General features: G+C 37.2%; 1 protein-coding gene across 1 annotated transcript; it reads right to left on the reverse strand.

Annotated features, from left to right (window-relative positions):
• Positions 1 to 14,308: 14,308 nt before the first annotated feature.
• LOC134529335 (uncharacterized) lies at positions 14,309 to 15,954 on the reverse strand. Its single transcript, XM_063363292.1, has 3 exons — positions 15,400 to 15,954; positions 14,919 to 15,311; positions 14,309 to 14,798 (listed from the first exon to the last, which is right to left on the reverse strand). Exons 1-3 carry the CDS (start codon positions 15,898 to 15,900, stop codon positions 14,586 to 14,588), a joined length of 1,107 nt encoding a protein of 368 aa, XP_063219362.1. The 5' UTR covers positions 15,901 to 15,954; the 3' UTR covers positions 14,309 to 14,585.
• Positions 15,955 to 24,632: the final 8,678 nt, after the last annotated feature.

Here is a 24,632-nt window from a genome sequence, read left to right on the forward strand (position 1 = left end):
CTTTTCATCAACAGATGACGCCACGTTTTGCTTGCAGGTAAATAATATTTATTTCTTTGCTGTATGACTAATTGGCCGCGTGGCTACAAAACTTCATGTCTAACTGACTACAATAGCATCATTCAGTGGACTACGTGACAACGAATCTTCAAGTTTACGATACTGCGAGGCTACATAGCTACGAAGCTTCTAGAACACGAGTTTACATGACTGCGAGGATAGAGAACTACAAGTCTGCATGAGTACTTGACTACGAAGCTACTCGACTACAAGGCTCCAATTGCTGCTTCTGTCTTCGACAGAATTTTCTATTTTGCTACATCTGCACCATCAGCATTATGTTATAAGATTACAAGGCTACTTACTTACGTAGCTTCAAGTCTACGAGGCTCCAATGCATTATGACTACCAGACTACGAGCCATGAGGTTACGAGACTATGCGATTGCAAGTCTTCAAGGTTACGTGATCGCGAGGCTATAGGACTACGAAGCTTCCAGAACGCATGGTTACGAAACTGCATGACTAATTGTCCGCATGGCTACGAAACTTCATGTCTCTAACTGACTACAATAGCACTATTCAGTGGTGAGAGTTAATTTATCTCATGCAAAGGTACTTGCTGCAAGTAGTTCCGCTTTTCAACACCAGATGACGTCACGTGTTGCTTGCAGGTAAATAATATTTATTTCTTTTATGCGGGATGCGGGATGCTCACTATCGATCGCATAAGAAGGATGGTTTTCGATAGACTCCAAGGAGAAGGAAGTTCGTACTTCCTGCTAGTGGTTCTCAGATTTCTAACGGTCCGCTTTCTTGGATTGCGACGTCACGGTGGCCATCTTGGATGGGTGTGACCTTGACCATTGACCGAAACCGCAGGAATGATCGCATTCACACGGATTAACCATCAAAATATTGATAAGAATAATCAAGAGCACATGGAGAAAACCATCATAATATTGGCAAGAATAATCAGGAGCACACGGAGAAAACCACCATAATAAACAAGATGGTGTCTTCTAGCATACGAAGACAAGATGGCGGACATGACATCACACTAGTTGATGATATATACCTTGTTATTGGTGGTAGGTCAGTCTGTAGGTGGCTTCTGTGGAGGAAGGATCGTTCGCCATTTTTATTTATTTATTTTTTTGCCCTCACCGGGTTCGAACCGAGGACTCCGAGCTCCGTGCCGTAAAAGTTTGTTTTTAAAATATTTTTATTAAATTTTTATTAATTGAATTTTATTATAAATTTTAGTATTTTTCATTAAAATCGAATAATAAATTTAAAGATGGCGGGCGTAACGGAAACTGCAACGGTGACGTCATTATCCATGATGACGTCAGAGGCTTATGGGAGGCTGTAGACATGGATGCTTAAGCCTACATATGGACATTTCTAGCTGCTGGTTTTTTTAAGGACTAAAAGGGAAATTTTTCCTCAAAACGGGAATTTTTGAGTCATTTTGAGCCATTTTTGAGGAATTTTGAGGAAGTTTTGAGTCAAAAATGGCCGCCGTGACGTCACAAATCCAAGATGGTGGCTTGATACCGACACCACATCCTGCATCCTGGGCCCGGAGCCCCCAATACATACTACTTCTGTATTAGTAGTGGCGTTGATTATAATCCAGCCTTAGATTGGGTTGGCATGGAAATAGACAACGATGAGTTTCCGCCACTAATTGTTGAAAATGATACAATAAAAAGAAGTTTAGACTCTGTTATTCAAGGACGTCGGATTGTCATTCCAAGTTTTCTTCTTCCTCAACTTGAAGCAGTGGGAAAACATTCCCTTTCATGCACAACTGGTTGTCTCCGGTTGTGAAATGAATCGAGGAGACCCTTCACTGTGTGTGGGAATATTACTGCGAAGTATGTGGGAAAATTCAATACGTCACGACAGATGAAAACACAGTACAGAGCAAACCTGAAATAAATACGCTCTTGGTTTGGGGAACGTTATCATCTGGTTTAGGTTTTACTCAAATTCAAGAGGTTATGGGTGTGTTAGACGTGCCAGTTATGTCTTCCTCTTGTTTTAGGCAAAATGAAAAAAGAAATTGGAAAGGTAAGATTTTGCTGACAATTTTGATTGTTTAAATTTAAGTCCTCAAAATGAAAATTTTAAGTTTTCTGCTCGAAATCTCTTTAATTCATCCTAATTACCTTCAACGATTAATTTTGTGTTAGGTGTGGGAGGAGCACTTGGCACTGAAAATGAAAATGGCTGGAGAGGAAGAAAGAAAAATAGCTATACAAAAAGGTCATATTGTAGATGGTGTACCATACATAACAGTTATTGGAGATGGCAGTAGGGCAAAGAGGAGCTATGGCCATGGCTACAATTCTGCTTCTGGTGTGGTGAGTTCGATAATTGAGATTTATTTTACGTTAGGTATCGTATACTCGTGGTCGAGTGGGCAGTACAATATTCTAAGTTATATCAGGCGTTAGACCTAGTATTAGTAAAACATGCAAAATATAGTATCAGAAATGATACCACTATAATTTAAATATAGTTCTCAACGGTATATGTAGATTTATTATACTTTAAATTACTCTTAATGTTTTATATGCCGTATATCTGTAGCTTTCACTTGATTTAGTATGCAGTGTTTTGTGAATAAATATCAACACATAAAATATTTGTAGAAAATTATTTACTATGATTCAGAATAGGATTCGTATTTTCATGGTTTAGGCATAAACAACATTATTTTAACTGCACTAATATTTTATTTTGTTGAAGGATCAACTTTTGCACTGGAATGCTTACAGATTTATTTTACTTTTTTAATTACATTTTCTCGCCTGTTAATTATCGTGCTAAATGTAAATTTTGTTCTAGTATATGCAAATGTGTTGAGTTAGTAATCCAGCCAAACTGTAGCTATATTTCTCTCAGTTTCGTCGTTGTTCTAAAATGAATTATATTCAGACTATAATATTTCATTAGTTTCATTACTTTTTGTATGTGACAGCACGAAATACATTTCTATTGTTGATTTTACTGCTTTGCTATAGCTTCCAGGTTGAAATAGTGATTGAAAATATCCTATTTATATCAGTGACCCTTGGTGGCTTAGCAGGTTTAAATTTGGAGAAATGTTACAATAAAGGGATTGGAACTCTAGCTGTCAGCGAGGCAAGACGGCTTCTGTTTAAGAGGCGGTCTCGAACCCTTTGAGACCCAGTACGGTAACCAACAACAGTTACTTCTTCCGCGTTGTGTAACTAGTGGTGTTGATTTAGTTCTGGGAAATATTATATATATATATATCGTCATAAAGTTAGGGAGTACAACGGTCGTATACCGGCTATAGTCAACGCAGAGCCTTAAGCCTAGTACACACTAGTAGACATGTTGCGCGATTTTTGTCTCTGAGACATGTCTAGAGTTGTCTATGTAGACATGTCTATAGACCAATCGCCGTCTACGAGTCTGTTGCGAGACAAAAAATCGCAGGTCTATGGTCTCCCGATTGGAATGGGAGACCATAGACTGAATACGAGTGATTGAAAAGTTTTTGTATCAAGTATAACAAATTTTTTGGTTCAGCTAGTGTACTAAGAGCATTCTGTAGTCTATAAATAGGTTCAAAAAAGAGCATAATTATCGTAAAACTGTATAATGGCCTCGCAGACCACTGGTACCATTTGCGATATTGCCTGCTTAGAGATTCTGAAGGTGTACATGAGGCTTGTGAAAGAGGAAACGCAGGGTGACAGCCAGTCGAAGAGAAGCTGGAATAGTTTCTCTAAATTTTGTATCTTTCTTCATTATTAGTCATCCAACCCTCAGAAGCAAATCTTCAAAATCAGCAGATGTCAGCCGGGTAAAATTTCGAAAACCCATAGCGTCTTCCAGTCTTAATTTATTTAATAACGTATTACCGAACCTATGTCCTTCTGCGAACACTTCACGCGTCCACCAACGTTTACGTTTTCGCGTTCTTTCGCTTGCAATTAGTACTAAGCAGGTACTCTTTCCGCACAAAACAATGTCCTCCATGATGGACTCACAGAGACGAGACGAGAAATTCAAATCGTAGCGTGGACGCTAGACGAGACGAAGGACGGTGCCCATAGACGGTTCGCGCAACATGGTCTATTAGTGTGTACTAGGCTTTAGGGGACGCCGTTGCTGTCCTATCGAGCTGTTAAATCTTGATCTTCATCAGTGAGATCGATGGATAGGGAAACTTTTCAGTTGCCGAAGGAGGTGCAGTCTTCTAAACCATGGTTCCAGAACAAAGTCGATAGAATAGGTAGTTCCTTTCGAAAGCCTCACACGCCTGTGTGCTGAGACGAAACATCCAGTGGTCCAGAACAATTACCATCTCTGTTCTACGACTGTGAGCTGCCGAGACGACTACTGGCATAACTATCTATAGTAATGTGTGTGTGAATGACCTGTCTTGAAAATGTTTAACATTACTATTTTTTGTTCCCGAAACCTACAGGACTAATATCAGTACTCTAGCACGAGGGTACATGCCATGGTTGGGTTGCATTCTAGCGTATTGTTTTGGAAATTATAATAATTTTAGAACAACTATTTTAAATTAAATTAAATTTTTATTACTGTGCATGTTGAACAAGTTATATCTTATTTCAGTACTTAAGTTGATAAGTTAGGTAGCAATATGAGTTATAGTTTTCACAAAGATATTAATATAGAAATAATATTAACAGTCATCAGCCACAATTGAGTTAATTTGACTAAATAAAAAATCCACATTTATTTATTTTCAAGGCACCCATTTCATCACCCCTTTCATCGCGTTAATTCATTGTTCACATATCTGCGTTAAAATTATAACACCTCCTCTACATATTTGTCACACAGCATGCCAGATTTCTATCACAACTGAACAAGTGGCTTTTATGCCAACCAAGTGTGAACTGACAAATATACGCACCCAACACGTATGCAGGACTAAAATATGAAATGCATAGGAACGAACGCCGAAAAATAATTCAAAATCCCAAAAATTTTTTTTCATATACCTATTTTAGATGCTTTTGTTATCTGTTTTCGTTCCAGCCATTTGTTCGGTATCGACTGCTAAGGTTTTTTTTATTAATCTGTGGGTCACTATAGTTTTTGTAATTTTTTAAAATATTAATAATTTATATTTCATTTTATTATTTTTTTTATTTTGTTGACCTGTCATTATTCAAACTCATACAACAGCATACTCCAATACGAAAAGAAATAACAAATTTAGTCTAAATTTTTTGGAGCACCAAACGTAACTGTATGCAATTAATTTCGTTGTAATTAAAATGTGAAATATACTTTTCAGACAACAATGGGATGTAACACGAGAAAATTTTGAAGGAAAAAAAACTGACATTTTATCTGCATTGCTTTAGGAGGATAAAATGTGTTTTGGGGACATATTTTTATAATTTTTGATTCGTTAGTGAAAATCAGTTGAATATTTACATAATCATTTCTTCCTGTTGCAGGGTGTTTTGATTGGCGCTGCTACTAAAAAGGTTTTGTTTCTTTCCATCAAAAATGCATTCTGTTCTGTATGTGCCAGAGCCAAAAAAGACCAAACTGAAATCCCACAGCATGAATGCTTTAAGAATTATTGTGGCCCTTCAACTGGCATGGAGCAGTGCGCCATAGTTGAAGGTTTCAGACACAGTATACAGCAACATGGCGTTATGTACAAGTACTACATAGGGGATGGTGACTCCAGTACTTTTTGTAGGATACAGGAAGGAGTTTTCTATGGAAGGTAAACTGTCAAAATAGAATGTGCTAACCATGTAACACATGCCTTCAGCGAGAACCTACATAAGCTTGCTGCAAACACATCATATCCACTCCATGTACGTAGAGTTTTGTAAGACAAAATTAATGGCGTGACATGCATTGATCGTATGGTGATTAGCGTGAGGGCTGCAATAAAAGAATCAGGTACGGACTTCAGCCAAGCTTCTGTTGAACGACTGCGTAAAGACTTGCTCAACAACCCTTACCACGCCTTGGGAAGACATAACAACTGCCGTGAAGCATTCTGCAAGAAGAAAGAGGAAGAAGACAAAGTAGGAAAGGTTGAGGAAGGAGGAGTCTTGCAGCAAGTTTTTAAATTCATCGATAATGTCGTTAGGAAGGCTGATCGAGTTGCATTCAACGAAACTACAAATGAAGCTGAAAGGTAAGAGTTTTGTTCACATAATAAGACTAAAGTTATATTACTTTCTTTGTAATCGTAATATTGTATGTAATAATGTATATTGGTATTTTCAGATATATGGCTTTAGTAGCTAAATTCACTGGAGGGAAACGTGTTAACTAAACACTGCAGGGGTCTTATCACAGACGTTGCCATGGCGCTGGCCTGGCGCACACCCATGGAGCCAGTTGGCATCTCAGTCCTTGGAAGCGCATGTTAGGGAGAAGCCCAGGGAAGGTGTTCAATAACATGTGCATCTAAAGAAAGAAAAAAGAAATTGCTCGTCGCCTGCGTCTATCAGCAGAAGCAAATGCGAAAGTTTACAAAAAAAGAAACGCAGAGGTGATGCTGACCAAGAATATGGACCGGATGCTGCTCAGACTGACATTGATGAACATACACTGGAGAGAAAAAAGTTAGATATATTGGCAAGCTTGAAATCTGATGTGGAAACTTCCGAACAAAAGGAAACTCTAGAACGCGATACAGTTGGACAACACATTAACAGCAAGTGGCGCGAACATCGAATGAACCGCCTCACTGCATCTATGTTTGGTTCGGTAATGTGCAGGCGTGAGAACATCGTGTCATAATTTAGTAAAATCCTTTTTGTACAGAAAAGATCTTCACACACCTGCAATTCAGTATGGGAGGTTAAACGAATCGGTAGCAATTAACCTTTACGAGCAACAGCAAAGTGCCGAGGTTCAGAAATGTGGTCTGTTCGTGGAAAGTGAGCATCCATACCTCGGTGCCAGTCCAGACGGGCTTGTAGGAACGGATAAGTTGCTGGAAGTTAAATGTTTGTATTCACTCAAAGATAAGGTTTTGGAAGAAGCTGTGACTTTGAAGGGGAAAAAATTGTGCATTGAGAATGTAAATGGGCAGCTGCAAATGCGACGAAATAATAGCTATTATTTCCAAATTCAAGGTCAATTGAATATTTGTGATATGGAGTATTGTGACTTTGTTGTATACGCGGGAGGAAAAATTATAGTGGAATGTATTGTCAGGGACAAGCTTCTTTGGCAAGAAAAAATGCTGCCAAAATTATCTGTTTTACATGGACTGCATTCTGCCGGAAATCGCTGACTCCCGTATTCCTCGCGGTTTGCCGGTTCGTGAACCATTGTACATAACTGAAGCACAAACGCGACACTAAAAAGAAAATCAATTCAAAATAAGGAAACTGTACGGTTCCTACCAATGTCGTTTATATTCTAACATGTTTTAAATTTAAGTTTACGTTAACAAATCTGTCAAACTTGTAGACATTTCAGCGGTTTCACTTTCACAAAACTAAAACGTAAATATAATGCATAATTTTTGCATAGTTTACTGCCAAAATTACATGATTTACAATTTTGGGTAGTACAAATAAGGAGAATGAAACTGATTACTGAACTGAAGCTTATAAGGTATAAAGGAAATGCTACTGGCCTATATGGTTTAAATTTCTTTCAGAACCAGATATTTTATTTAACATGGCTGTCAAAAACCTCAAAAATTAAATAATTTTGAAAGACATGTAAAAATAATATTTTTTTCGTCTACATTAAAATCGTATATTTAAGTAACCAGTTCCAATTGCTTTTAAAATTAAAGACGTTTCAGTTCTGTAATCTTTATATATTTTTCATTTTTAATGCTCAAAATAGTTGAAAAAGTTATTTTGAAAGGTAACTGTAAAAATATGCCCAATATTTTATCTAGATTTCGTAGAAATACAGGCTTTAGTCGCCTATACCATGGTGCCACTTCCGAATTTTTTTTACATACTTTTCGTGGTCTGTAGACCCCAAAACCATCGTACACTAAAAAAAATTATATACTAGGTATCTTTTTAATAGAAACGTTAATTAATTAATTTTGCACAAATCACTACCAAGCAAATACATAAAATATAGTAATGGAAAATCTCGGTCCAGTTCTTTAATGGGCAACATCCAAACAAAGGTGCAGAAATGGGGAAGGCGTTAAAAAGAAAAATCGCTATAACTCCTACAATACGACGAATATCAAATATGTTTGTACGTACGTATTACCTATAACTTGTAGGAGTTATACCAAAAACATTTGTCTAAATAACAATTTTGATACGACCAGCCATTACTAAAAGGAGTGGAAAAAACCAAGGTTGGAGGACAAAATAATTAATATGTCCCTTAGTACGTACACTATCAAATCCGATCAATTTGTTTGTAAGCCCTATACAAATATTATCTCAAATTTTGTCTGAAATAATTTCTGATACAACCAACCAATTGCAAAGGGTGGCTAGAGGGGTTAAAATACAAAAAAGGAATTTATAACTTCGTTAGTAGGCACTACATCAGATCTGTTCAAATTGTTTGTAAATCTTATCATTTTTATCTAAAACTTTTGTCTGAAGCAAGAAGTTGAAAAAACCTGGGGTTGAAATAAGAAAGCAAATAAAACTTTCCTACCGTGTACATCATCGCATCCTTACTTATTTTTGATTAACTTTCTATATATTGTCTAAAACTTTTGTTAAAAACAATTTTTATGTTACCAACCATTATTACAAAGGAGTGTAAATAACAAGGATTAAAAGTAATATATACAATTAAATTTTAACAGAATTAAGGCCTACTATCAAATCGGTAATAACTTATTGAATATATCCTAAACTTTATCTAAAACTTAACCATTTTTGATTAAATGAATTATTACCGTAAAAAAATAGGTTTGAAATAAAATAAATAAATTCTAAACTACTTTAGCATCAAATTTATCAGTATTTATTTTAAACCATATTAATATTATGTTAAACCTTGGTACCAATCAACATTTTATAGGACCACGTTATTGGTGTAATGGATAAAAAGGGTTCGAAGGTAAAAAAATATGTAATACCTACTTTAGTTGACAAGATATAAAAGTTGTTCTTAGCTATTCAATACTGAATACAATACTGGATTCAGTTAAAAACATTCATAATATTTCCGCTGCATGGACAATGAGAACATATATGTAATCGATAATTTTGTGATATTGGAGAACATAAAGATGTTACGTACATTAAGTTCCAAAAAGTTTCCAGAAGTTTATAGACATTTTAAAAATATTTCTAAAAGAAGTAGGTACTTGGAAATATACCTACGCCTATAGGCTGTGCCGAAAGGTATTTTTTTTTTTTTTGTAATTTTTCACTCTGTGAAGATAAAAATACTACAAATCCTCACGTTGATAACATTTAACGTAAATCTATATTTATGGCCTGAAAAAGGACATATCCCTTAAAAGTGCTTCGCTGCTTTTTAAATGATTGCTTGTGTAGGTAATAGATATTTCGGATATGCTATAATTGATATATTTAGGCCAAACAAATGATTACATTGATTTTGTGAATAGTGTAGTGAAATGTTTTTCTAAGCATCTGCCATGTAATTCTGTATGTTGTCATGTTTTTTGCAATAACAAGTTTTATTGGTAGGCAATACAAGATATGTATCTCATCAAAAATTATTATGAAGCTCAAATAATCACTATACCTACATTGCTACATGCTACATGCTACATGCTAAATAATGTGATAATATTATTTAAGTATTTCTACTATCGGTATTTGTTTTCTCTGTTAGGCATTTTCCATTTTTTGTGAGTTAATATGTTTTTGTTATTATTAGTTTTATTAGTAGCCAATAAAAAATGTAAGTAGTATGGGAAAGGGGCTCCGGGCCCAGGCTTCAGGCTCTGGAGCCGGGAGCCGGTCCGCCATCTTGGATTGTGACGTCACGGCGGCCATCTTGGATGGTTGTGACCTTGACCTTTGACCTTGACCCTGGCAGCCATCTTGGATGAGCGAAACGGAACACAGCGTAACGTGACAAGTAGATCACGGCGGCCATCTTGGATCCGCCATCTTTAAATCGAGCGCCCCACTCATTATGATGAAATTTTCATCTCTGTCGTCATATTGATTTTTTTATGTTCTGCTGGAGGCCGCCATATTGGATACCATCGACTTTGTTTCAGCTGTTTGTTCCTAGATAGCGCCAGCGTCGCTCTTGACTTTTTTCTGTTCCACTGGAGGCCGCCATCTTGGATACCGTCGACTTTGTTTCTGTTGTTTGTTCCTAGATAGCACCAGCCGCGCTCATGTTGTTTATCTATTCCGCTGCAGGCCGCCATCTTGGATACCGTCGAATTTGTTTCTGTCGTTTATTCCTAGAGAGCGCCAGCGTCGCTCTGTCTCATCACATAAGGTCGATGTTCCATTACCTACCATAGCTATTATGAACCTTATCAACATTTTAAATTTAATTTTTTATGAAAAATATATTGGAAACGCTGTAATTCGAACCATCGCAGCTCTGATCTCTAGGTTGGAAAACATACGCCTTTAACCTCTCGGCCATCGAGACATTTACCAGACTGAAAATCAAATAAGGTATATATAAAAATAACATGCATATTTGGACTTGTAATTTTTTTGATTTAAAGTAATAATAGCACCACCTGTTCGAGACAGAACCAACATCTTGTATTAAGATGTAACTGTTGCAATTATCGTTATGGTCGCCATCTTGAAAATCCGTAATTTTTATGCTAGAGATGCGGGAAAAAGTTCAAAATTCATTAAATAAATTTACAATAAATATAATGATTGATTATATCGATTCCCGTCCTTGGTTTGAAACCGGTGAGGGCAAAAAATAAAAATAAAAACATCAGATCCTTCCTCCACAGAAGCCACCTACAGACTGATCTACCGTCACCAATACCATGGTTCATATATCGTCAGCTGATATGAAGTCATGTCCGCCATCTTGTCTTCATATGCTGGAGACCACCATCTTGTTTTCGTCTGCTAGAGTGTGCTGATACCATGTTAGTATAATTATCTGGTCACCACACCTTTGACCTAGACCTTAAAAATTTGACCTTGACCTTGAACTTTGACCTTGACCTTGAAATTTGACCTTGACCTTGAACTTTGACATTGACCTTGAAATTTGACTTTGACCTTGAAATTTGACTTTGACCTTGAACTTTGATCTTGACCTTGAACTTTGACCTTGACCTTGAACTTTGACCTTGACCTTGAACTTTGACCTTGAACTTAAAATTTGACCTTGACCTTGAAATTTGACCTTGACATTGAAATTTAACCTTGACCTTGTCGAACATCATGGATCCGACATTTTATGTTCTGTACATGCTACCAGGAGCTACCACCTGCTGGAGTACACCATCTTGTGTGTGTACTTATATTATAGAGTACATTTCCATCTGGATATTTTTATTCTAACCCGCTACAGTGCAGTAATCATTTATTACCGAGGAGCCCCCCGCAATCTTGAAATTCAGCCACCATCTTGAAATCATGTAATAATGTAGCTAGAAAAGCGGTTAATTATCCAAAATTCATTAAAAAAATTACTCATTAACTTACATATCGATTCGATCCGCTCCAGTCCTTGGTCCGATACCTTGAACATTGACCTTGACCTTGAAATTTGACCTTGACCTTTAAATTTGCCCTTGACCTTGAAATTTGACCTTGAACTTGAAATTTGAGCTTGACTTTGTCGACCATCATGGATCCGACATTTTATGTTCAGTACATGCTACAAGGAGCTACCACCTGCGAGAGTACACCATCTTGTGTGTGTACTCGTATTATAGAGTACATTTCCATCTGGATAATTTTATTCTAACCCGCTACAGTGCAGTAATCATTTATTACCGAGGAGCCCCCCGCAATCTTGAAATTCAGCCACCATCTTGAAATCATGTAATAATGTAGCTAGAAAAGCGGGAAAAAATCCAAAATTCATCAAACAAATCACTCATTAACTTACATATCGATTTGATCCGCTCCAGTCCTTGGTCCGATACTCGATCGATGCAATAATGTTTAATTTTATGAAAAAATAATAATTTTAATAAACCACATTCGACATTCTTAAAGAGACTTTAAATCCTCTACTACCATCATCCTATCAGACATCAAGACCACCATATTGGAAATTCGTAATTGTAATGCTAGAGATTCGGGAAAAAGTTCAAAATTCATTAAATAAAATTGTAATCTATATACTGATTGATTAGATCGACTAAGGTCCTTGGTTTGATTCCTGGCCGATACAAATAAAATTTAATTTAAAAAAAGTACCAGAAAAGTGTAAGGTTCGAGAAATAAAACACCACAAAGTCTTTTACAAACATAATATTTATTACACATTTTCTATCCTACTACAGAATCACTTGCGAAAGCCAGCAATCTTATAAACATTTAGCCCTGCATAAACGTGCAACGACTACTTCATAGCTCCAACAGCTCCAAATAGCTCCAACATCTCCAAATGGCTCCAAATGCTCCAAACGGCCTCCAAATGGCTCCAACGGCTCCAACAGCCTCCAAATGCTTAACACAGCTACAAATGGCTCCAAATGCTCCAAACGGCCTCCAAATGCTTGACAGCTCCAAATGTCTCCAGCAGCTCCAAATGCTCCAAATGGCTCCAACAGCTCCAAATGCTTCAAATGGCTCCAAAAGGCTCCAAAAGCTTCAAAAGGCTTCAAATGCTCCAACAGCTCCAAATGGCTCCAACAGCTCCAACAGCTCAAAAAAAAGGCTCCAAATGCTCCAACAGCCTGCAAATGCTACAACAGCCTCCAAATGCTTAAGACAGCTCCAAATGCTCCAAATAGCTCCAACACTTCCAAAAGGCTCCAAATGCTTCAAAAGGCTCCAATTGCTCCAACAGCTCCATCTTCAATTGGTTCCAACTGATTCCAATTACTTTTCTTATAGAACTTGGCATGAATACTAGCATGTCTTTATTAGTATACATTTTGACTGGCAGTGGTAACGTATTTTGCACCTTTAAGTTATAAGTTTTATTTAGAAATCAGATTTCGATAAATGGTAGATACCATTTGGAAAGAAAAAATAAATTTATTTATCTTCAAGTTTATACACATACATTTAATTTAAGCCATTATTGTATGTAGCCAGCTTCCCTCAGTTCTTTGAGTATGAAGGATTTTTCTTTAATGTTCGAATAGTTTCCTGCACTAAGCGATCCATGCAGTAGTCGTAGCCTATCAACCAATATGTTAGCATCTTCCCATGAGGTATAATCAATCTCTTCTGCTGCGTTCATCATCCTTGCATGTTTATAATAAATATTATTATCTCTGGTGTCTATCGTTTTAACACCAACCACAAGGGCACTTTCGTCATCGTGCCAGTGATTATCACAAGCTTGATCAGGATAATTTATTTTATTACGACGTTTCCATCGTTTTGGTCTCAAACCACCATCACAGTCTTCGCTCTTGCATGCTTTTGGTGCTTCAGCACAGTACTCAATCATGTCAGCCTTAGATGTGTCAGCACAGTCTTCGTTCATGCCAGCTTCTGATGTGTCACCAAAGTCTTCAATCATGTCAGCATCACAAACTTGATCAGGATAATTTATTTTATTACGTCGTTTCCATCGTTTTGGTCTCAGACCGCCATCACAGTCTTCGATCTTGCCTGCTTTAGGTGCTTCAGTACAGTACTCAATCATGTCAGCCTCAGATGTGTCACCACAATCTTCAATCATGCCAGCTTCAGATGATTCATTAAAGTCTTAGACCTTGTAAGCTTCAGGTGGTTATTCATCTTTCACATTTTCATGGAGACGACTAGATATTGGAGTAAATATATATTTCATTTCTAATGTGGTTACAACTTCCTTCGTTAGTTAAAAATTTTAAATTATTATCTTGATCTAGATCAGTAATTTTAGCATTAGCTTTTTCGCCTTCGTTCCTCTTCCGTGATGTTGTAGCCCAGTCTTCGTTATCTTTATTCATCTTAATTGTACAGGTCTTGTAATGTCTATCCAAGTAATATCTTCTACCAAAGGATTTCTGACACTGACTGCAATTAAATGGTTTTTGACAAGGACCCATATTACACTCGCTTCTCTCATGTCGTTTAGCATTCTTTCTCAAGGTAAACACCTTGCTACAGTATCTACAGTGATGACGTTTTGATACAGCAACTAATCCCGAATCAGGATTCATATTAGTTACTGAGACTAATGCCAGACGCAAACTAAGAGTTTTAAACAGTGTTGCCAGATTGCAACATTCCAAAAGTCGTACCGAAGACTAGAAATAGTCGTACATTGGAGCAAATAGTCGTACATACTATAATTTTTAAAATAAAACGTTAATGAGTACCAACTTTTATTTTATCCGGCGATTTTTTTGCTATTCATTTTGGTAGTATTTTATTGGCATGACACAATCGTGAAGGAAAAAAATTACATGGAAACAATTACACTAAGGAAAAAAACTACACCAAAATTAACACATGTTAAGTTAAAAAAAAAAAAAACAATTTTCTTAACAACTCAGTCATCCTTTTCGAAGAGAATATCCACAATATCGTTTTCTGGTGCACTGGATGCATACAAGTTTGCTGATGTCATGCGCGATAACATTTCAGCTGTAGGGCGAAACAATGCACAGGTACCACTTTCCTTCACACACTCGGAAGCAAGCAAAGCTCCGTTCACTGTTTTTGGAAGGAGGCGATTTCGTACTTTGGTTTTCACTAGATTTACCTGTAAAGTAAATACACATGCTATATTTTTCTAACAATATTGCAGTTAACAAAAACTCAAATTTTAAAATAAGAACAGTAGGTAACAAAATAGTTATTTATGATGCATATATTTTCATACCTGACTGAAGACTCTTTCACAGTCTGCATTAGAGTGCGGGAGACTAAGCACATGAAGTGCAAATGTAGCCAATTCTTTGAAATGAGCTTCTTGTGTGTCACAGCTTGGTTTCAGAAGCATATTCCAGAAAATGTCAGGACTGTTTACATCATCAATATCTTCTGGAAGCCTTGCCCTTGAAAATGGAAGCTCCCTCCACTGATCATCAAGACGCTGTAAAATTGCATCATCATCACAAGAAACAATTCTTGGGACTACTTTTACTAGTGGAAGAAGGGAAGGGCAGTTAACCCTGAATACTGGTGAAAGAGCTGCTTTAGGTTGCAGGTAGCTAAGTTTCGACAGAACCGGATCATTCATATTATATCTTTTTCTTATTTCTTGCGCAGCAACCTGAAAAATTATGACAAACATTTATCATTATTTCAGTTACAAAAATTAAAATTAAATAACAATGAGGCTTGCAAGTGATTCAACTCACCGTGAGGAAAGTTCTACACCTGTGAAAGAAATGACAGCGAATATCGGGCTTGGAAGTGATTTCTGGTTTATCAATGTGCTGCAGGACTTTAACTCCTAAATACATCTCAGTGTCTGGAAGATGATACTTCTCCAGGGCAGGATCGACTTCCTCGAGTGGTGTTTTCATGACATAGTCCCTTTTCATGAAACTAAGGAGAATGTCAGTATAGAGATCTCTTAATTGGGTATGTAGTTCTGTAATAACAACATTCTTCGTCTGGAAAAATTCGTTGAATTTTGTGAATTTCGGAAGAACCCATGAAAGGAACATGAAATACAGTTTCAAAAAAGGATCGTGAAGTGCATTGAAGATGTTTTCTGCACTTAAGAGTCTCTGTGACAACCAACAGTCTGTAAAATACAATTTCAAAGCATCCCACTGCTCCAAAATGCGTTGAACAACTGCCACCAAAGACAACCACCTGGTCTGCGAGGGATGAAGCATTTTCAAAGGTTCCATGTCAAGAAATGTTTGAAACTCTTTCAGCTCACTCTGTCGTTTAGCACTGCTCTTCAAGAAGTTGTATATTTCACGAGCCATATCTTCACAAGACCGAGGAAGCACTTTACATGCTTCACTAGCACACAGATGTGCCGAATGACAAATGCACTTAACCACCACGATCCCAGGACAAGCTTCTTTGAGACGAGATGATACTGAATTATGTTCACCCATCATCACATTACATCCATCTGCTCCAAATCCGATCACATTTTCCAACGGAATTCCAAACTCTGTGATTGAAGCAACCAAGCCACGAAACAGGTTTTCTGCACTGGCGCACACAACTTTATTTGAAGAGTCAAAAATTTCTCTTAGTTCCCAGAATTTGCTCTCTATCCTTCCAGACTGGAAATCATGGTACCTTACCACTATGCATGACATTTTTATTGTCCCTATGTCTGTTGATTCATCTGTAAGGATGCTGAATTTGGTGTTCTTTAATTTATTCGCCAACTTCTCCTTATGATCGGCAGCTATTACATTATTTACAATACTGCATGTTTTTGTTCGTTTAAGAGTCAATTTCTGTGCAATTTTATGGTCAGAAAAGACATCTTTTATGACAGCTGTGAGATGGTCTGCAACAGAAAAAGCAACATTGTGCTCCGCAATGAATGCCGAAAGTTTTATTTCAGCAGATGCAACTTCTTTGTCTAAATCAACTTTAGGTGCTGCAATAAATCTAGAAATCGATGTTTGTCTAACAGTAGCAGACATTCTAAGTGCTGTATGTTTCCCACCGGTTGCATGCCGCTTTAAGTTACTTATTTCGGTAACAAGTGTTATCCCACAAAATTTACACTTAGCCTTGTATTCGTCTCCATGTACAGGTAACAGCCACTCTTTAAATTCTGTTTCAGACAACCACTCTTTTCTAAATTTTTGAGCCCTGTGTTTACCTGCACTTTGCTGAATACACACCTTTTTTGGTGGCGAACTTAGCCCATCTTCTGCGTCACTCATATTTACCAAACAATGTAAACAACTGTTAAATTCTTAAATTGTTCGTACTGTTCCAAAGATGATAGGTACTTACAGAATATCACACATATTTTAATAATGTATCCAATATGATATTGATTTATGTGCATTCTGTTGTCATTCCTCTCAACTATTATAATGAAGCTATCGATTGTTTCTTGAATTGGATTAACATTCAGATCGATTTCATTACAATTTTCGATTCTGGCTTCTTTAGAACTGCATATATTGTGTTTATGAGACCAAAATATTTAACCATAACATCTTAACCACCAAAATTTCAAAATAGTCGTACAAATAGGTGTACGACCCTATGTTCAGACGTACGTCGTACCGAATTACGAAATAGTCGTACATGTACGACTATAGTCGTACGTCTGGCAACCCTGGTTTTAAATTAGATATATTACTTAAATAGAATTTTTTAATTATTTCATCAGCGAGAATTAATTTATCTCATTCAAAGGTACTTGTTGCAAGTAGTTCTGCTTTTCAACAGCAGATGTCGCCACATGTTACTTGCAGGTAAATAATAGTATTTAGTTCTTTTATGCGGGATGCGGGATGCTCACTAACGATCGCAAAAGAAGGATGGCTTCGCTAGACTCTAAGGAGAAGGAAGTTCGTCCTTCCTGTTAGTGCTTCTTAGATTTCTCAAAGATTATTATTATTTGACTGAGTAATGATATTTTTTTTTAATTTCCACCTGATAAAAATATTACAAGTGTTGATTAAGTAGCAGAAATTCACTAATTACATGTAACCTTGAAAAAAAAATGACATGCCTCATTAAGTAAAAACATCCTTCATGCAGAGATCAATTTCTCATCTGTAACCAGAAGCACTCGGAGAAAACCATCAGATGTCTAGTCAGGAATAATCAGAAGCACCCAGAGAAAACCATCAAAATATTGTCAAGAATAATCAGGAGCACACGGAGAAAACCACCATAATATTGTCAAGAATAAACGGGAGCACACGGAAAAAACCACCATAATATTGACAAGAATAATCGGAAGCACACGGAGAAAACCGCCACAAGTTGTCATAAAATTACAAAAAAAAAAATATAATAAAAAATAAAAAATAAAAATTCAAAAACTGATTCTGCTAGCTTGTGAACTTCTCTTTGATGTGCAAAGTTAGAGTTCGAGTACAAGCCAGATTCAGTTTTTGAATTTTTTTCGTTTTTATTTTTAATTTTTTATTAATTTTTTTTTTTTTTGTAATTTTATGAAAACTTGTGGCGGTTTTCTCCGTGTGCTTCCGATTATTCTTGTCAATATTATGGTGGTTTTCTCCGTGTGCTCCCGTTTATTCTTGACAATATTATGGTAGATTTCTCCGTGTGCTCCTGATTATTCATGTCAAAATTATGGTAGTTTTCTCCGGGTGCTCCTAATTATTCTTGTAAATATTATGGTGGTTTACTTCGTGTGCTCCTGATTATTATTGTCAATATTTTGATCTTTTTCTCCGTGTGCTTCCGATTATTCTTGACAATATTATGGTGGTTTTCTCCGTGTGCTCCTGATTATTCTTGACAATATTTTGATGGTTTTCTCTGGGTGCTTCTGATTATTCCTGACTAGACATCTGATGGTTTTCTCCGAGTGCTTCTGGTTACAGATGAGAAATTGATCTCTGCATGAAGGATGTTTTTACTTAATGAGGCATCTCATTTTTTTTTCAAGGTTACATGTAATTAGTGAATTTCTGCTACTTAATCAACACTTGTAATATTTTTATCAGGTGGAAATAAAAAAAAAATATCATAACTCAGTCAAATAATAATAATCTCTGAGAAATCTAAGAAGCACTAACAGGAAGGACGAACTTCCTTCTCCTTGGAGTCTAGCGAAGCCATCCTTCTTTTGCGATCGTTAGTGAGCATCCCGCATCCCGCATAAAAGAACTAAATACTATTATTTACCTGCAAGTAACATGTGGCGACATCTGCTGTTGAAAAGCAGAACTACTTGCAACAAGTACCTTTGAATGAGATAAATTAATTCTCGCTGATGAAATAATTAAAAAATTCTATTTAAGTAATATATCTAATTTAAAACTCTTAGTTTGCGTCTGGCATTAGTCTCAGTAACTAATATGAATCCTGATTCGGGATTAGTTGCTGTATCAAAACGTCATCACTGTAGATACTGTAGCAAGGTGTTTACCTTGAGAAAGAATGCTAAACGACATGAGAGAAGCGAGTGTAATTTGGGTCCTTGTCAAAACCCATTTAATTGCAGTCAGTGTCAGAAATCCTTTGGTAGAAGATATTACTTGGATAGACTTTACAAGACCTGTACAATTAAGATGAATAAAGATAACGAAGACTGGGCTACAACATCACGGAAGAGGAACGAAGGCGAAAAAGCTAATGTTAAAATTACTGATCTAGATCAAGATAATAATTTAAAATTTTTAACTAACGAAGGAAGTTGTAACCACATTAGAAATGAAATATATATTTACTCCAATATCTAGTCGTCTCCATGAAAATGTGAAAGATGGATAACCACCTGAAGCTTACAAGGTCTAAGACTTTAATGAATCATCTGAAGCTGGCATGATTGAAGATTGTGGTGACACATCTGAGGCTGACATGATTGAGTACTGTACTGAAGCACCTAAAGCAGGCAAGATCGAAGACTGTGATGGCAGTCTGAGACCAAAACGATGGAAACGACGTAATAAAATAAATTATCCTGATCAAGTTTGTGATGCTGACATGATTGAAGACTTTGGTGATACATCAGAAGCTGGCATGAACGAATACTGTGCTGACACATCTAAGGCTGACATGATTGAGTACTGTGCTGAAGCACCAAAAGCATGCAAGAGCGAAGACTGTGATGGTGGTTTGAGACCAAAACGATGGAAACGTCGTAATAAAATAAATTATCCTGATCAAGCTTGTGATAATCACTGGCACGATGACGAAAGTGCCCTTGTGGTTGGTGTTAAAACGATAGACACCAGAGATAATAATATTTATTATAAACATGCAAGGATGATGAACGCAGCAGAAGAGATTGATTATACCTCATGGGAAGATGCTAACATATTGGTTGATAGGCTACGACTACTGCATGGATCGCTTTATGCAGGAAACTATTCGAACATTAAAGAAATATCCTTCATACTCAAAGAACTGAGGGAAGCTGGCTACATACAATAATGGCTTAAATTAAATGTATGTGTTTAACTTGAAGATAAATTAATATATATTTTCTTTCCAAATGGTATCTACCATTTATCGAAATCTGATTTCTAAATAAAACTTATAACTTAAAGGTGCAAAATACATTACCACTGCCAGTCAAAATGTATACTAATAAAGACATGCTAGTTTTCATGCCAAGTTCGATAAGAAAAGTAATTGGAATCAGTTGGAACCAATTGAAGATGGAGCTGTTGGAGCAATTGGAGCCTTTTGATGCATTTGGAGCCTTTTGGAGCTGTTGGAGCCATTTGGAGCATTTGGAGCGTTTGGAGCATTTGGAGGCTGTTGTAGCATTTGGAGCCTTTTGGAGCATTTGGAGCTGTTGGAGCTATTTGGTGCATTTGGAGCTGTCTTAAGCATTTGGAGGCTGTTGGAGCATTTGCAGGCTGTTGGAGCATTTGGAGCCTTTTTTTGGAGCTGTTGGAGCTGTTGGAGCCATTTGGAGCTGTTGGAGCATTTGAAGCCTTTTGAAGCATTTGGAGCCTTTTGGAGCCATTTGGAGCATTTGGAGCTGTTGGAGCCATTTGGAGCATTTGGAGCTGTCTTAAGCATTTGGAGGTTGTTGGAGCATTTGGAGGCTGTTGGAGCATTTGGAGCCTTTTTTTAGCTGTTGGAGCTGTTGGAGCCATTTGGAGCCTTTTGAAGTATTTGGAGTCTTTTGGAGTCATTTGGAGCATTTGGAGCTGCTGGAGACATTTGGAGCTGTCAAGCATTTGGAGGCCGTTTGGAGCATTTGGAGCCATTTGGAGCTGTGTTAATCATTTGGAGGATGTTGGAGCTGTCGGAGCCATTTGGAGGCCGTTTGGAGCTGTTGGAGCCATTTGGAGCATTTGGAGCTGTCTTAAGCATTTGGAGGTTGTTGGAGCATTTGGAGGCTGTTGGAGCATTTGGAGCCTTTTTTTAGCTGTTGGAGCTGTTGGAGCTGTTGGAGCCATTTGGAGCCTTTTGAAGCATTTGGAGTCTTTTGGAGTCATTTGGAGCATTTGGAGCTGCTGGAGACATTTGGAGCTGTCAAGCATTTGGAGGCTGTTGGAGCTGTTGGAGCCATTTGGAGGCCGTTTGGAGCATTTGGAGCCATTTGGAGCTGTTGGAGCTAAGAAGCAGTCGTTGCACGTTTGTGCAGGGCTAAATGTTTATAAGATTGCTGGCTTTCGCAAGTGATTCTGTAGTAGGATAGAAATTGTGTAATAAATATTATGTTTGTAAAAGACTTTGTAGTGTTTTATTTCTCGAACCTTACACTTTTCTGGTACTTTTTTAAAATTAAAGTTTTTTTGTATCGGCCAGGGATCGAACCAAGGACCTTTGTCGATCTAATCAATCAGTATATAGATTACGAATTTATTTAATGAATTTTGAACTTTTTCCCGAATCTCTAGCATTACAATTACGAATTTCCAATATGGTGGTCTTGATGTCTGATAGGATGATGGTAGTAGAGGATTTAAAGTCTCTTTAAGAATGTCGATCGTGGTTTATTGAAATTATTATTTTTTCATAAAATTAAACATTATTGCATCGATCGAGTATCGGACCAAGGACTGGAGTGGATCGAATCGATATGTAAGTTAATGAGTGATTTTTTTGATGAATTTTGGAATTTTTCCCGCCTTTCTAGCTACATTATTACATACATGATTTCAAGATGGTGGCTGAATTTCAAGATTGCGGGGGGCTCCTCGGTAATAAATGATTACTGCACTGTAGCGGGTTAGAATAAAATCATCCAGATGGAAATGTACTCTATATTACGAGTACACACACAAGATGGTGTACTCCAGCAGGTGGTAGCTCCTGGTAGCATGTACTGAACATAAAAAGTCGGATCCATGATGGTCGACAAGGTCAAGGTCATTTTCAAGGTCAAGGTCAAATTTCAAGGTCAAAGTCAAATTTCTAGGTCAATGTCAAATTTCAAGGTCAAGGTCAAATTTCGAGGTCAATTTCAAGGTCAAATTTCCAAGTAAAGGTCAAATTTCAAGGTCAAGGTCAAAGTTCAAGGTCAAGGTCAAATTTAAAGGTCAAGGTCAAATTTAAAGGTCAAGGTCAAATTTCAAGGTCAAGGTCAAAGGTGTGGTGACCAGATAATTATACTAACATGGTATCAGCACACTCTAGCAGACGAAAACAAGATGGTGATCTCCAGCGTATGAAGACAAGATGGCGGACATGATGTCATATCAGCTGACGATATATGAACCTTGGTATTGGTGACGGTAGATCAGTCTGTAGGTGGCTTCTGTGGAGGAAGTATCTGATGTTTTTATTTTTATTTTTTGCCCTCACCGGTTTCGAACCAAGGACGGGAATCGATATAATCAATCATTATATTTATTGTAAATTTATTTAATGAATTTTGAACTTTTTCCCGCATCTCTAGCATAAAAATTACGGATTTTCAAGATGGCGACCATAACGATAATTGCAACAGTTACATCTTAATACAAGATGGTGGTTCTGTCTCGAACAGGTGGTGCTATTATTACTTTAAATAAAACAAATTTCAAGTCCAAATATACATGTTATTTTTATATATACCTTATTTAATTTTCAGTCTGGTAAATGTCTCTTTGGCCGAGCGGGGCGTATGTCCCGTTCCAGGTCATGATTTTAGATTTATATTAATCACTGATAAACTTTTAGACATTTTCAATCGTTTAACTTTCACGAAATGAAAAATATATATAGTTGCATACTTTTTGCATAATTAGCTGCCAAAGTTACATTTTTAACCTTTTTGGGTTGTACAAATAAGAAGAATTTAATTTATTGCAGAACTGAAACTTTTTAGGATTAACTGCTATGCCACTGGCTACTTCAAGAAATGGTTTGCATTTCTTTCAGAAAATATTAATTAATTTTACCTGACATTTCAAAATTCTCAAAATTTGTATGATCTTGACAGCCAAGTAACATGAAATGAGTTTTTGTGATAGAAATGCAAACCATTTCTTGAAGTAGCCAGTGGCATTGCAGTTAATCCTAAAAAGTTTCAGTTCTGCAATAAATTAAATTCTCGTTATTTGTACAATCCAAAAAGGTTAAAAATGTAACTTTGGCAGCTAATCATGCAAAAAGTATGCAACTATATATATTTTTCATTTCGTGAAAGTTAAACGATTGAAAATGTCTAAAAGTTGATCAGTGATTAATATAAATCTAAAATCATGACCTGGAAAGGGTCATACACCCTTAAAGGCGTATGTTTTCCAACCTAGAGATCAGAGCTTCGATGGTTCGAATCACAGCGTTTCCACTATATTTTTCATAAAAAATTAAATTTTAAATGTTGATAAGGTTCATAATAGCTATGGTAGGTAATGGAACATCGTCCTTATGTGATGAGACAGAGCGACGCAGGCGCTATCTAGGAACAAACAACAGAAACAAAGTCGACGGTATCCAAGATGGCGGCCTCCAGTGGAACATAAAAAAGTCAAGAGCGACGCTGGCGCTATCTAGGAACAAACAGCTGAAACAAAGTCGACGGTATCCAATATGGCGGCCTCCAGCAGAACATAAAAAAATCAATATGACGACAGAGACGAAAATTTCATCATAATGAGTGGGGCGCTCAATTTAAAGATGGCGGATCCAAGATGGCCGCCGTGATCTACTTGTCCCGTTACACTGTGTCCCGTTACGCTCATCCAAGATGGCCGCCAGGGTCAGGGTCAAGGTCAAAGGTCAAGGTCACAACCATCCAAGATGGCCGCCGTGACGTCACAATCCAAGATGGCGGACCGGCTCCCGGCTCCACAGCCTGAAGCCTGGGCCCGGAGCCCCTTTCCTATACTACTGATGTCTGGTTGAGAACTGTTCTTATTCACGGCAATACGATTTCTTTTATAACTGTTCGGTGTTACGAACTTTATGCCCATCGCTTCAAGTGCAGACGTAATGTAATTTCTTCGTCTTGAAAATTCACCAGTCGTTCTCGCTGGTCAACGATTCTGACGACGACTTCGTGTGCGCTTTTCACGACGACTGGAACGTAAATGTTACTTTGCGGTACTTCAACCAGTTTATATCCTGGCGGGACCATCGGCGAAAACTCGTGCAGCATGTTGCTTAGTCTTCCGTTGAGATACGTTCCACTTGCCAAATTACAGTTTATTCTTATGACATTCACAGGCAAAATGTTTACTGCGCGTGTAGATTCGTTCGTTCTTCCCGTATCATACACCTTTGATTCGAATCCGAGCATCGTACCTATGGTCCCAGGTTTCGTAAAGTCGACATTTTCACTACATGTTAGAATGCTTTTTTGAGTGTTTGGATTGCCACGCAGTTGAAAGTCTACATCCTGTGGTAACATATCCCTGATGTAATTTGCAATGTCGTCAATTTCGTAAGAGCCAACAGGTAACTGTATTTCATGAGCGGTCCCATCGCTTTTCAGGAAGCAGATCTTGCAATTTTCTTCGTCGATATTCGGTATGGCATTATACGTTTGAAAATCTACGAGTCCGATACA

Source organism: Bacillus rossius, chromosome 2, assembly GCF_032445375.1.
Source record: "Bacillus rossius redtenbacheri isolate Brsri chromosome 2, Brsri_v3, whole genome shotgun sequence".
NCBI lineage: Eukaryota > Metazoa > Arthropoda > Insecta > Phasmatodea > Bacillidae > Bacillus > Bacillus rossius.

Excerpts from the sequence above, each read along its gene's own strand:
- LOC134529335 (XM_063363292.1), bottom strand. The coding sequence starts at position 15,900 with ATGGAACCTTTGAAAATGCTTCATCCCTCGCAGACCAGGTGGTTGTCT. Across the intron at positions 15,312-15,399 it reads GGTGTAGAACTTTCCTCACG|GTTGCTGCGCAAGAAATAAG; the intron begins GTGAGTTGAATC and ends ATAATTTTTCAG. Across the intron at positions 14,799-14,918 it reads GTGAAAGAGTCTTCAGTCAG|GTAAATCTAGTGAAAACCAA; the intron begins GTATGAAAATAT and ends TTTACTTTACAG.